This window comes from Macrobrachium nipponense, chromosome 8, assembly GCF_015104395.2.
Source record: "Macrobrachium nipponense isolate FS-2020 chromosome 8, ASM1510439v2, whole genome shotgun sequence".
NCBI classification, from domain to species: Eukaryota; Metazoa; Arthropoda; class Malacostraca; order Decapoda; family Palaemonidae; genus Macrobrachium; species Macrobrachium nipponense.
The window spans coordinates 85,293,811-85,307,354 of NC_087203.1; the positions used below are offsets into that span (position 1 = coordinate 85,293,811).

The 13,544-nt window shown below is 35.4% G+C and overlaps 1 protein-coding gene across 15 annotated transcripts in view; it reads left to right on the forward strand.

The window, feature by feature from the left end:
- The window catches only part of LOC135222896 (intersectin-1-like), a 553,230-nt gene that overhangs the window by 207,162 nt on the left and 332,524 nt on the right, over nt 1-13,544 (forward strand). For all 15 annotated transcript variants that reach the window (XM_064261271.1, XM_064261270.1, XM_064261274.1 and 12 more), the window contains 3 exons: nt 9,863-9,987; nt 10,376-10,527; nt 10,830-10,974. In XM_064261271.1, coding sequence (XP_064117341.1) covers nt 9,863-9,987; nt 10,376-10,527; nt 10,830-10,974 — 422 coding nt within the window. The remainder of the gene's footprint in view (nt 1-9,862; nt 9,988-10,375; nt 10,528-10,829; nt 10,975-13,544) is intronic.

Here is a 13,544-nt window from a genome sequence, read left to right on the forward strand (position 1 = left end):
CAATATGTATAAACTCAGCTGCTTTAAATGTATTTTCTCTGAACCCTGCTAATTGCTCACAGTTATAGCTTAAAACTACACAAGTGTGGTTCTTGTGTGAAACTCAGGAAGTTAAATTGGGTGCATGTGTGATGCAGCTGTGCAGCGAACAAAGAATTTTCTTTTAAACTGGGAATAAGAGTTACTAGGATTCATGATGACCAAGATTGTGGTCTAAAATAGATGATGGATTCATGGTGATTAGTTAAGAGTTTCAAATCATGCACACTTTCTACCTGAATTCTTGTTACATCTAAATTTCATCTTTGCTTTTTCTCCAAGGTCTTATAAACCTTCCTGTATGTCACCTTCTTTAAATGATGTTTGGATATTATATATCAATGTTGATTTAGCTTTTTATGATCCAAAAGATCTGGGTTTTACTTAAACATTTTTGGGAACTTGGTGATACTGGGATATGCTCATGGTTCAGCACTAATAACTAATGAACCAGATTAGCCTGTAGATTTTGGTTATACATTCATATATTAGGTAGATTACATATTAAGCAAAGGCTTCATCTCCTTTTCTAATATAATTTATAGTCATAATGTACAAAATCCTCTGGAATAGATAGTTTCTAGTATACAGAAGTTGAAGGGGATCTCGGCTCAAATTTTATCTGTTACATGGTATCACAAATGTTTTCTATGTTATTACTAGTTGCGCCTGTGTTTATCTTGTGTCCTCTTCAGGTATTGTTACATTCAGTAACTTCCTGTATCTTTAGTTTGAAGTCACTATAATTGGGAAAACCTACAAACAACAGTTGAATACCAGTGAATGGTTTATGGGAAATATTAGTTATATAGTAAGATACATTTGAACTTTTTAAAACTTGAAATTTCAGTAAAATAAAAAAGAACTACATTTATTTAGAAATTGCCCTCTGTTTTTCTTCCATCATCATCGATAAATGACTATTGTTCCCAATATTTCTTCAATCTTCATGGATTAAATTATTACTAGAAATGAAATGATCAATACTTATAGAAAGGATTTATTAAACATCCAAGAATTGTAGATCCTTTATAACAGAATCTTGTGCAGATATGGAATAGCCATAGTATTTATGTTATGGAAGGAGATGATTGTGTTCTTGTCTGTCAGCATGTTAATGTCTCACACTTTTCTAGTCAGTACAGCTCCTTTTGTACATTTCCAAATATTTAAGTCAAACTTTGTATAAAGGTACATCATGCATAAGTATGGAAAGAAACGACATTGTCAATCTCTTCTTTGTGTGTCCGTAAGTGTGCGCTCAACTATTTTTTTATTATTATGCAGGGACTTTCCAAAAATGTAAAATTATGAGTCCAAATTTAACAGTGATAGTAACTTTTTAACTACAATATTGCAAATTAATAAAACCCTTTCAAATGAAGCCAAGATTAGTGACTTTGTGACTCAGACCATGATCTTTGTGCTGAAAATTACCCTTGGTACATTTCTCTGTCATAAACACGTCTTGTATGATTCCTAGAAGAACTGTCATGCTTTGCTTTGTTCAAGCTTGGAGATGTGGTAAATTATTTGTTGTTTTTTTACTTTTTGAGATTTGGTATGGTGAGCTGAAAGTGGCAGTTTTAGTAAAATGGAACATTTAGGTTAGAGTTAGATCCAGTCATTCAACAAGATTTTTTTGGGGTGGATTAATGTTCAGTTAATTTTCTTTTTTGTTTGAATTGTCTTTTAGTCACCCCAATATGTATATGTATGTCTGTATGCTTCCCTGCACTGTTAACTATATAGTACAGTATTATGTTTATCAACTTGATGATGATGTAGAGTTATTTAGATTTTATTTGGATAAAATGATATCATAGGTTTGCATTAGGGGTTTCCTATTGTATGCATTGTAACGTAAGGTAATAGAATATTGGAAGTGTTAGTGAGTTGACCTGGTTGTAGGTTTAACAGCATTACTTTTGGTCATAGTGCAGTAAAGCTTATTCTATTATTTCCAATGTCAGTTCAGTATCAAGCTATTTGCAGTGGTGCTTAGAGTCATTTGGTTGTTTATGAACAATTAGATATGAACAACATTGGTTTTTAGGGTAAGAATGTGGAAGCTGACACTTTCATAGAGAGTTTGGTAGCCATTTTATTAGTTGTGTCTGGCTGTAAGTGATTGGTTTGTTTTTTATGAATCAATTTTTGAAAAAACTAGGCATAATGTTGCAAGTATCTGAAAACTTCTTTGTACATCTTCTTGAGCAAATAGTCTTGCAATATTCATGTGTTGGCCAGAAGACAGAGATATTCATTGTGCTGTTGAACATTGGTTGGGGGTAAGGTAGATAAGTGTGTTTAGACTAGTTTTTGAGTATTATAGATCTGATTTGTCTGAATTGGATTCATCCATATTATAGTCAGTTATAAGGTCAGATGATAAGTGGTTGAATTTTTCAAGTGTAGAGTAATTGTTTGTGTCCTTGATCAAGGAAAGTAAACTTAATTTTATAAATCAGGACAGTCAACTTGGGGTTTTAGTCATCCATGTTCCTATAAGCACTGTACCCTCAGATTTTGTTTTAGCTCTGTGGTAAATAGGGATCTTCACGTAGATCACTACCTCAGTAGCAGCGCCTCAGTGGCGTGGTTGGTATGGTGTTGGCGTCCCACCTCGGTGGTCGCGAGTTCGATTCTCGGCCATTCCATTGAGGAGCAAGAGATGTGTATTTCTGGTGATAGAAGTTCACTCTCGACGTGGTTCGGAAGTCACGTAAAGCCGTTGTTCCCGTTGCTGAATAACCACTGGTTCCATGCAATGTAAAAACACCATACATACATACTACCTCAGTAGCAGTGTTCTCTATTACAAGAGGCAGATGATCAAAGATGTTTAACATTAAGAATAGTTAGTATGCCTGACTCATGTATCAGAAAAATCCCAGAAATTTTATAGGAGTACTTCAGGGAAGCCTGCCCGGTTAATATCGGTTAACTTGGAATAGGATGTCATAAATTTCTGTCATGTGCGACTAGTGTCAGCAGTAGGGCAGGTGTCAATCTATGGTTTGCATTCTTTCAAATATCAAAAAGTATACATATTTTTATTAGCTTGGTGTAGGAAAGAACTACTTTTTCAGCACTTCATAGTTAATATTTTTAAGTGTTTGAAATGATTATTCCAGAGTTCAGTGAAATACAAGTGTATATTTATTTAAAGTGGGAGAAGATTTTTACTTTGAGAGTTCGATACCCATTTTATAGAACAAAAGATAAATTAAAAGAATTTAAAATCTGGGTCAGGGATTACTACAGTTAAAAACAAAAAAAATGTAATTTTCTTCATAAAATTCACACTACTGTATTAGTAGTATATTGATATGATTTTTTATTTAAAGAAACTTAGTTTAAATTATTTTTTATATATGATTATTTACTTGCTTTTTGTGTGAGTTAAAAAATTTCAACTCAGAGACTACATAAAGAGGATTAGGTTATTGATGAAGTAATTTGCTTATTTGTTAGATTTGTATATAAAGAAATCTGATGTTTACAAAATGAAGAGGAGTTGTTATTTTCATAAAAAATTACTGTTTTTAGAAAGTGTAAATAGTGTGAACAGGATAGGATAATTTAATGCATTTGTGTTGTACCTAATACTAGCTGTCACCATCATAAAACAGCTATGAACATATTTTTTGTCCTAATTTTATCATTTCAATGCCACAAGATCACACTTTGCCCTTCCTGTACCTCCTTATCAGACAGGAGAATAAGTACTGTACTTTGATGTTTGCTCTTTGGATTGTTATTTTTTTTTCATCCTCTCTCTAAAGTTACTCTACATTCAACCTATAGAGATGTCATCTGCTTTGTAACTCTTCCATAAGTTTCTACCATTTCTCAACACTTCAATATCACACTTTATTTTCTCTCATATTCCTTTACACTTCAGGCTACACACACTAGAGCAACATTAACCATGCCTTAGGTACAATATATTTTTGTGTCCATCATGCCAGTTCTGTTTAATAGTTGTAACAATAACCTTTTAAGCTACTAACATATTGTGGAATTCTTGATTGCAGTAAATATTAATCAAGTTGAGATAATTGTTTTTTGGTTTGTTTTGGGTGATTTTTTATTGATATGGAGATCAAAAGTAATTTTCAGAATGGCATAACTACCTTGTAATCTTCAGCATCAGTTCATTATTTTGCAGTCTGAGATTTGCAGGCAGTCATTTAGAAAAGATTATATTATCTTTTTGTATACTCTAGTTGCTTTGAAGTATTCATTCTAAAACTGTTCAATTTTAAGAATTGAGGGAGCAATTTACAGTTACGTTGTGTAGTAAAAACAATATTGCTGGTTAAATGCAGGAGTATGTATAGTTAATGCTAATGGTAAAGCTCTGTGACCAGAAGCTAAAACAAAGATTTTGCAGTTGGTTTAAGTTTACATTTACTTTTTCTTTTATTGAAATAGTACTCAGGTCTTCAGGTTGTTTATATGGAGTTGAAAAAACCATTTGCTTTAAATACAATATACTAGGTTTTAGTAACCTACATTGTTAATGAAAGCCAAATGCATAAAGTAGATTGCATTTTTGTAGCTGAGAGCCGTGTGACTGTCAGTGTGAATCAGTAATATTTGTAAGTAATTTTTTTTTTTGTAGATACTGTCATATGAAAGTTACTTGAGATCTCCATGGGAAAAGCAGTTTTATTAAATGATTAATGACAATGTCATATGAGAGTCACTTGAGATCTCCATGGGAAAAGTAGTTTTATTAAATGATTAATGACAAATTCATGTCATACCTCCAACAGTATTTTTTTATATTAACATTTCATTATCTAGTGAGTGGAGATATGCCCTTTCACGTGATAATGTGTGATCCTGATAAGTGAGCTAATGCTTTTCTTAACAGATGTTCATTACATAGATTAGATGTGAGCACTTATAGATTAGGTGTGAGCACCTGTTGCGTTCATTCATAAAATGTATAGCTATATATTAGGTTGAGCACTAATAGATATTTGTGTCAGCACCAACTGTGTCGCATGTAACAGTGGATTTAAGTATAACTAAAATTGATATCTTGTTTAGGCACTAACATATGAAATTATATTTTCATTGTAATTGTCATTCTTTCATGAAATTATTTTTTTTGTAAGGCAAAATATTCTTCAGCACTGAATTTAAGAATTTGTGAGGCAACCAGTAGTAGTGTAATTATATAAAAGCTTTGTTAAATGTATTTGTTTGCATAAGAATTTTTCACAATGAGACAGTCATAAAACTATACTGAGTGTTTTAAAGTGATTCGTTATTGAAAAACTAGTCTTGTATGAACAATATAAAGGCCTTTATTTTGCTCATACTATTCTGCCCAGAGTGGTTTGGTGTTAGCGGATAATTGAGTCATTAATTGAAGAAACATCTTAGCAGATAATTGAGTCATTAATTGAAGAAACATCTTTATTCTGTCTTGTATCATGCTCTTGAGATAGTTCCTATCATTTAGTATGGGTTATTCTTTTTGTTTATTCTGTGTAACAGTGTCTAACATGGGACTGTTTCCCTACTTTCATGTAGGCTTCCAGAAGTTTTCTCTGCCCTACCTATGTCCCATGGACCAAAAGTGCCCTGTTAAACTTAGAAAGTAATTCTGAGGGCATTAAATAAAGCTTTGCATTTAGATACCAGGTGAGGATGGAGAAGTATAATTGCAAGCTAGTGTTTCTGTTGACTGAACAAGATAATCCATGTAACTTTCAGAAAACTGGCTTAGCAATCGTAAATATGTCTGAATGTACGTAGTTAACCACCTATGCAGGAAAATGCCAAACTGACGGACACATGAAATAGAGATCTTCAGTTGATAATGTACGTACCGGGGCATACAGATACATGGAATGTTGTCAACATTAAGTTTTAGAACACTTATCCCCATAGGGGGGTTATTACTGTCAGTGCATTTCTTGTAATCCGCTGTAGGGATTACTTTAGGTTCTTTGCAGCGTCCCTGTGGCCCTTAGCTACAACTCATTTAATTCCTTTTACTGTGCCTCCATTTGTATTCTCTTTCTTCCATCTTACTTTCCGTTCTTTCCAAACATTTATTTCATTCTGTGACTGAGAGGTTTTCCTCTTATGACACCTTCAAAAACTTTTTTACCCTCAGTTTCCCTCTCAGCAGAGAATGACCTCCTAGGTCCCAGGCCTCTGGCCTAAATTTTATACAATTTTCCATTCCATTTTATTGAGAAAGACCTAGATAGATCCTGAACACATCATGATGCATATCATCAATTTCCTTTGTGTAGATGATGTATCCAGAGGTGCTAAAAAGAATACAGTCCTTCGAGCAGGAACTCAACCTACTGAGATGATGGATAACATTTGGCATATTCATATTGTGTTCAGACAAAGCAGGCATCAGATTCAGTCTTGGGGGATCTCTCAGTGCCCAAAAATTGTAAACAATGTGACCCAAGATTTCTTATCAAAATAAGGATCATATTGAACCTTTCAGGGGTTAAATTTAAAAAAAATCTTTTAGTTAGGCAAGTGTCACTCCTGGTCAAATGAGAGTCCAGTTAGACAAACCACTGGGTGGCAAGGCCGAAGTAATGTCCAAGGACCATGAGTACAGATACCTCGGGAGAGACTACTTTTCTGGACTTGATTGCATATTTGCTGCTGGTAGCTAGGCTGTTACATTTGAAGAAGATTAAATGACCACAGCACATATTTTTATCCTTTTACCCTTTTAGAGTTTCCTTACCAATAGGGCACATATATTGTTGAATTATGAGAAGTGGTGAACTTGATTAGCTTTGTATAAATAACCAGCAGGTCTACACTTACCAGTTTCATTTGCCAACTTACAGCTCTTGCTCTAGCAAGCTTGAAATCTGAGAGTATATGGAGTGATCACTTTGGCTGTGTAACCGTTGCTTGGAAAATCCATCCGCTTTTATAAGTAATTACTTACATGGGCTTTCATTACTGATGTTGTGAGTTGAGTGGTTCTTGCCTGTTTTATGAAATATTGATAAGAAGTCAACAGTTTGTTACATCCCATTCAAAATTATTCAGTACTGTGTAGAAGTTTATTATTTGAAAGTCTTCACACTAACAGGATGTAATTAACTATTTCATGTAGTGTTTGCAGTTTTGCAAACATTAAAACAAATATTGAAGGTTATCTCTCTATGAATGCCTCTTTCATAGACCCTGCTTCTTGCACAGACAGTAATAGTATTGTGTATTCCAAGAACCAAGCACAGGCTTGTTCCTTCTTCAAGTGATTTTAAGTGTTAGGAACCAGTTCATCGAAGTGTCTTGACATTGTGGCTCCCATCTTGTCAACCTTTCTGTATTCATGGGCAAGAATAATTCATGACCTTTCTGCTTTGTAGACGTGGCTTAGGGAAAAACTGGAAGAACATTAGTTCATAAACCATGTGATTCCAGTCTTTTCACACTCAGATTTATCAAATGGCGATTCGCTGCAAGCGTGTTTTAAGAACAAGCATGAAATCTAGAAACACTCAAAAACTGATGGATAACCATGAGAGGCAATGAGAGATCTTGACACTTATAAAAAGTACTCTTGGCACTTTTGACTCCTCTACCTGTATCATCAGTAGGATATTCTTTATACTAATTTGGAAACATACCAGTTGCTGTACAATACCTTAATGCCAAGTTACCATCATGAATTTATGTTCTATTTTGCTAAAGCTGTGCTGTGACCTTTTAGCCCCTAATGCCATGCTTTCTGCCTTTTGTTTCTCATCTGTTTACTTTGGATCACTTCCCACCCAGTTGTTTACCATTTAACTTTGCCCTGCTACAATTTTCACCTCTGTAAATCAATTCTTTTAGAAATGATTTGATGATCATGTTAAACTACATGACATTAATATGAAGATTATAATAATGGTTTGATTTGGTAGAGTTAACACCCACATTTTGCCTTTTCCATGTTCAAGTATTAAAGGTAACATAATACACTGTACTATCTTATTTACAAGAGCAAAATACATTAGCTTCTTGGTCTTTCATGTCACTTTTTTATTACTAATTTGATGAACCTTCAGGATAGCAGAGCCCCTAGAGGTATCTTATCCCTTAGCTGCTTCAAGGAGTCCCAGATTTTGTCTTTAGTAAATCACTCACTGAAATGCTAATGGACGTAGCAGTGTTTTTCTTATATTTTTGCTTGTTATAAACTTGTTTCTGTGGTATAAAACGGATTTGTCACATTATTATTATAAAGGATTAGTTTATCCAGACCTCAGCCTAATAAAGGCTCTGCTCAGGCTGGTTTTGTGTCATTTTGAAGCTGAATACTTTTACATCAGGGAACTATGTTAAAAAATGGAAAAAAATGAGAATAAAACCTATGTCCAAATTTTATTGAAAATTTCTTACAAATGCCTTTGAAGAGGCTTATAATCAAGAATAATAATAAAGTTTCACATTGCCTCTCATCAATGGGTAAAATTAGATGGTTGTATTTTAAATTATACATATAAGATTTTTATGGTTTCCGTGAATACAACCCCCTTTGGTGGGAATCCTATCCTCCCAGTTCCTCTAGTCGATTTCTTCCCTGCAGCTGCTTAAGCTCACCAGTGACATTGTGATATACTGAGTGAGTGGGATGTATCTAGTGAGAATTGTTCTGCAGTTGATGTCTCTATTCCTAGCTAACACAGTAGCCATATGGGTACTATAGCAAAAGTAAAATATTTCTCTTTTATGAAACAAAAGTTTTATAAAATGCTGTCCTTTTATAGTCTGTAACCTTGAATGTCATTAGTTTTTGCCTTTCTTTTCATATCAATTCCCAATATCTTCTTTCTAGCTAGCTCCTTTATTTCTTCACCTTAAACCAGTTGGCAGATAATTAGAAAAAGTACTTCAGGTCAGACCCACAAATATGAAAATGTAATTGTAATGATTATGATCCTGTAATACAGTAAACATCTGTTTTTTTAAAAATGGAAGGAGATTTTTGTATGTGCTGATTATTTGCTATTGCTCTCAAAGCTTTTGTTAAATTTCATATACGTATTAGTCATAATACAGTAGTATACTAGGTGAATTAGCATAAGTATGGATAGCAGCTTTTCATCAGAATTAAAAGTGTCCTTTTATCTTCTTTTCCTTCTTATTTTTTAAAAACTGGTACTACAGTATTACAAGCTGTACATTGTGGACCACTTCTTTCTATTTCAATTGATTAGCAAATTAAAAAAATTAGTACAGTACTATACTTTATTGGTTTTGTAAATTAACATTATGTTGAGGTCACATAAATTTGCTTTTTGGGGGGTTGATTTTATAATAACGCATGACTGTGGTCTTGTGTAATTGATCTCTATAACCTAGACCTGATTTTAGTCTCTATAATGATGGTTGCCTCACAAAGTGTTAACTAAAAATACTGATTAAATAACAGAAGATTGTTGTAAGTCAAAATATTTTGTTTTCTTAATGCTACAAATTAGTGGGTAGATCATAGTAAATGTAATTACTGAAATATAAAAAGTCTAATGCACTAGTAAATATATTGTAGATGATTTTGTAGGAAGTGAATGCTCTAATATGTTGAACTTGTTGTAGATGCAATTTTTATGTGAAATGCAGCCTAAAGAAATTTATTGATAAGGTTTTCTATTGATGGTGTGATAATTAAGTTGTTTCATATGGTGATACAGTACAGACTAGATGTTTCACTAATAGGTCATCTACAGAGCTCATGATATACTGTATTTTTTTTCATGAGATATATGAAGATTTACCATTAAAAATAATTAATTTTGCTTTGTTGCTTATTTTTTTATTCCAGAGGAACCAGCTGAAGGTGAAGGTGTTACAAATGCTGCAGATGGTGCCATCCGGTATCGAGCTCTCTACCAGTTTGATGCTCGTAATGCGGATGAAATTTCGTTTATGCCAGGAGATGTCATAACGGTGTGTAATACCTCTAGGTTAATTTTTTATTATTACATCTCTATATGTATAAGGTATTAAGTCACTTATTTTGTAGCCAATGTTATCGGTCTTCATATAGTTGCTTCACACTTTTTACATTATCTTTCCACATTAAGACTTTTGACAAGGCTAAATTTTGTAAGTGATCCATTTTGCAGATAAGTGTTGCAGGGAGTATATGTGTAAAGTACAAGTTATCCTAGGCATGAACTTATGTTGGGTTACTGCTGGCTGAGAGATATCTTGATTATCCAAGTGTCTACTGTATTTTATGGTCATTTCATTTATCAGATCTTGCCTGATGTTTCTAAAGGAAATATAATTTGCATATCAGTATACTGTATCTTGAAGTGTATTTTGTTTTCAGGTAACTGTAAGTGATGGCACTGAGCCTGGTTGGCTCGGAGGAGAGCTTCGTGGCCAAACTGGTTGGTTCCCTAAAGATTACTGTGAACTCATTGATGACAAAACTATTATTGATGCTGGAGCAACTGAAGCTGTGGTCCGTACACAACTTGAGTAAGTGGTGTCAAAGAGAAGTCTTTTCTTATGTGAACAATTTGGCATTATGGGAACTGGAAAAAAATGTTGTTAGTCATTTTTTTTTTTCATGCTAGGTGTATTTAAAGAAGTTATGGATAGCTTGTTTCCTCAAAGTGTTTTGTTAAGTTGACCATTTTCAAAAGTGATTTTAAATTAGGCCAATTAAAGTAACATTTGAATTTACTGTGTAATAAATAGATTAGTGGTAAGAAATTAGGTTTTATAAGGCAGTACTCTAGTAGAATGTCCATATTAATTTTTGAAATATACTATTTTAGGAATATTCCTGAGGAAGGTGTTACAGCACAAACAGCATCACATAAAGTTTTAGGTGAAGCTGTTGGTATTTTCCCTTGGCGAGCTAAACAAAACAATCATCTGTCCTTCAACAAGGGGGACAGGATCACCGTAAGAGAGCAACAGGTATGTGATTTTTTTTGTGTGTGTGTTTTTTAATATATACATTTGTGATGGGCTATATTATCTTCATTGACTCAGTGTTTCCCCATCACTCTTCTTTATTATTATATTATATTAATCTCAAAGATAAATATGTACAGTAGTAATAGGATAGTAATTTAAGGTACTATATTTGAAGTAGGATGTTATTTAAGGTATACATTTGTTATTTGAAATTTCAAGTTGGGCAGTTATAAATATTTTTAAAAGGGTTTATGATTATTTGCGAGTTTTAACTATTTGCAAGGGTCTGGTACACATCCCCCGCAAATACGAGTGGTCCACTATTCTTTCCACAAATAATCTTGTAAAAACATAGATGCAGGTAAGATGCCAAACCCATTTATACAGAACCAGTATACAGGGTACTCTATGTTTTTTTTATATCTTCAAGTACTGTTTAAATAAAATTAAAACAAGAAAAAGGTAAAATAGGAAGCACTTCCATATAAAACAAAGGGAATTTTACTCTCTCTGTCCCTCTCTTTTTCCAAAGAAAATATACTGGATGCCATCTTTCTTTTTGTACCTCATCTTGCTAATATGTAAGAATAAAGTTATAATAACTACTTAATGAAGTGAGTTGGATTATGAAGGCATTGTAATTACCAATAAATGTGTTAAGGCGATGGGTCTTGTCATCTCATCTGTTTTCTTTGGGTGGGTTTGGAATATTTTTTTTCCTGTTTTTTTTATTTAACTGCTGTCGTAAGAATTGTAAAACACCAGTGATTACATAAGTGACAGTTATGCTTTATTTTTAAACATCTAACTTACCTGGTAGTTATATATATAGCTTAAGTCCCTGTGACGTCACGGAAGAATTTCAAAACTCACGGCAATCGCCGATTGGGTAGTCAGGTGTACCACCTGTGCGCCCACTACCCAGGTACCTGGAACCATTCCAACTATTCCTCAGATCTTCCTTGCCGCTGTTGCGGTGACATCGTGGATTTTCGCTCGCTTTGGCCCGTGTTTTTTCGCAATTGGTTTGGTGAAGTACACTTTGGCTTTGGCTTTCGCTTGTTTTGGGATTTGTTTATTGGATTTTCTTGGTGAGGGGATGTAAGACCCGGCTTCCTAAAGCCGCCTTAGATCCTCACTCCATTTGTATGAAATGTAGAGGTAAAGTTTGCGAGTTGGATGATAGATGTGACAAATTTGTAGGTTTGCCTGATAATGAGTGGATGGAATATGATCATGATGTGCGTAAACTTGAAAGAGACAGGATTAGAAGGAGTAAAAGTAGTATGTCTCGTTCTTCTAGGGATAGTTCTATTCCCCATGTTAACGAGCCTATTGATCCTTCCCCTGTAGATGTAATTCCTGATCCTACTCTTGATAAACCTAGTGATCCGACTCTTAAAGATGTGTTGGTAGCCATTCAAGCTCTGGGTGAGAAAGTAGAATCTCTCGCAGAGGATAGGGCAAAATTGTGGTCAGACGTGAGGGAGTTGAAAAGTGCAAGTGCTAGTGCTAAAATCAGTGCAGAGTTCTAGACCTCTTCCAAGCTCACCAACCCCTGTGAGAAGGTATGTCGACAGACGAAGGGAGGCGAGAGGCTTTAGCTCCTAAGTGGCTGTCCCCTCGAGCGTACCTGTTGACGATCCCCAGGACGCTCACCCTCGCCATTGGAAAGGCGAGGTTAAAGTGTTCTCTTTGTCGTCTGACGACGCAGTACCCAGACGGGGCTGGAGTCAGACTTCGAAATATAGACCCCTCAAAAGACAACATCCAGTAGAGCAGGATGCCAAGCGTCAAGAACTGCCAGGATGTAGTCAGTGGAGCAGCCCGAAGCGCTTCCCTTCCAGCTCCGATATTTGCTCTCCTACCAAGCTAAGACGCAAGATGTCGCACAGGTGGCCGTCGTCTTTGGTAGGAGGCAAGGAAATATTTGACGGGGGGAGGCCTTCGGTGCCGGCAGCAACTCCTGAACGCTTCTCTTTCGACTCCGATGCTTGCTCTCCTACCAAGCTAAGACGTAAGATGTCGCACAGGCGGCCATCGTCTTTGGTAGGAGCAAAGGAAGTATCGAACGATTGGATGCCTTCAGTTCATGCTCCAGCTCCTCCTGCGGATTGGCATTCGTCTTCAGGACGTTCGTCTCTAGCCGAACAGGATGAAGAGAGAGATATTGATGTTGCGGCTTCCCCAGTCTGTCCCCAGCAGCAAGAAGCTCCACAGATTTCCTTACTGCAAGATTTGCAGCAGAAGCTCTCCTCATTAATGCAGTCTTATCAACCTGCTACAAGCAAAGACAGCATACGTCAAAAGCTTGGATGAAAAGCTGGACGCCAGGACGTCATGCCTCAAAAAGCTGGACGCCAGGACGTAGAGCGTCAAGGTTTTCAACACCTAGACGAAAGACATCAACATTCTGGACACCAGGACGCTGAGTGTCAAGAGCCTGGACGCCAGCCGATCGTCAAGATTCTCGACGACAGAGCACCAAGAGTCAAGAAGCTGGACGCCAGGTGTCAAGAGGCTGGACGCCAAGTATTTGAACAGCAGGATGCCAAATGTCAAGAAGTTCG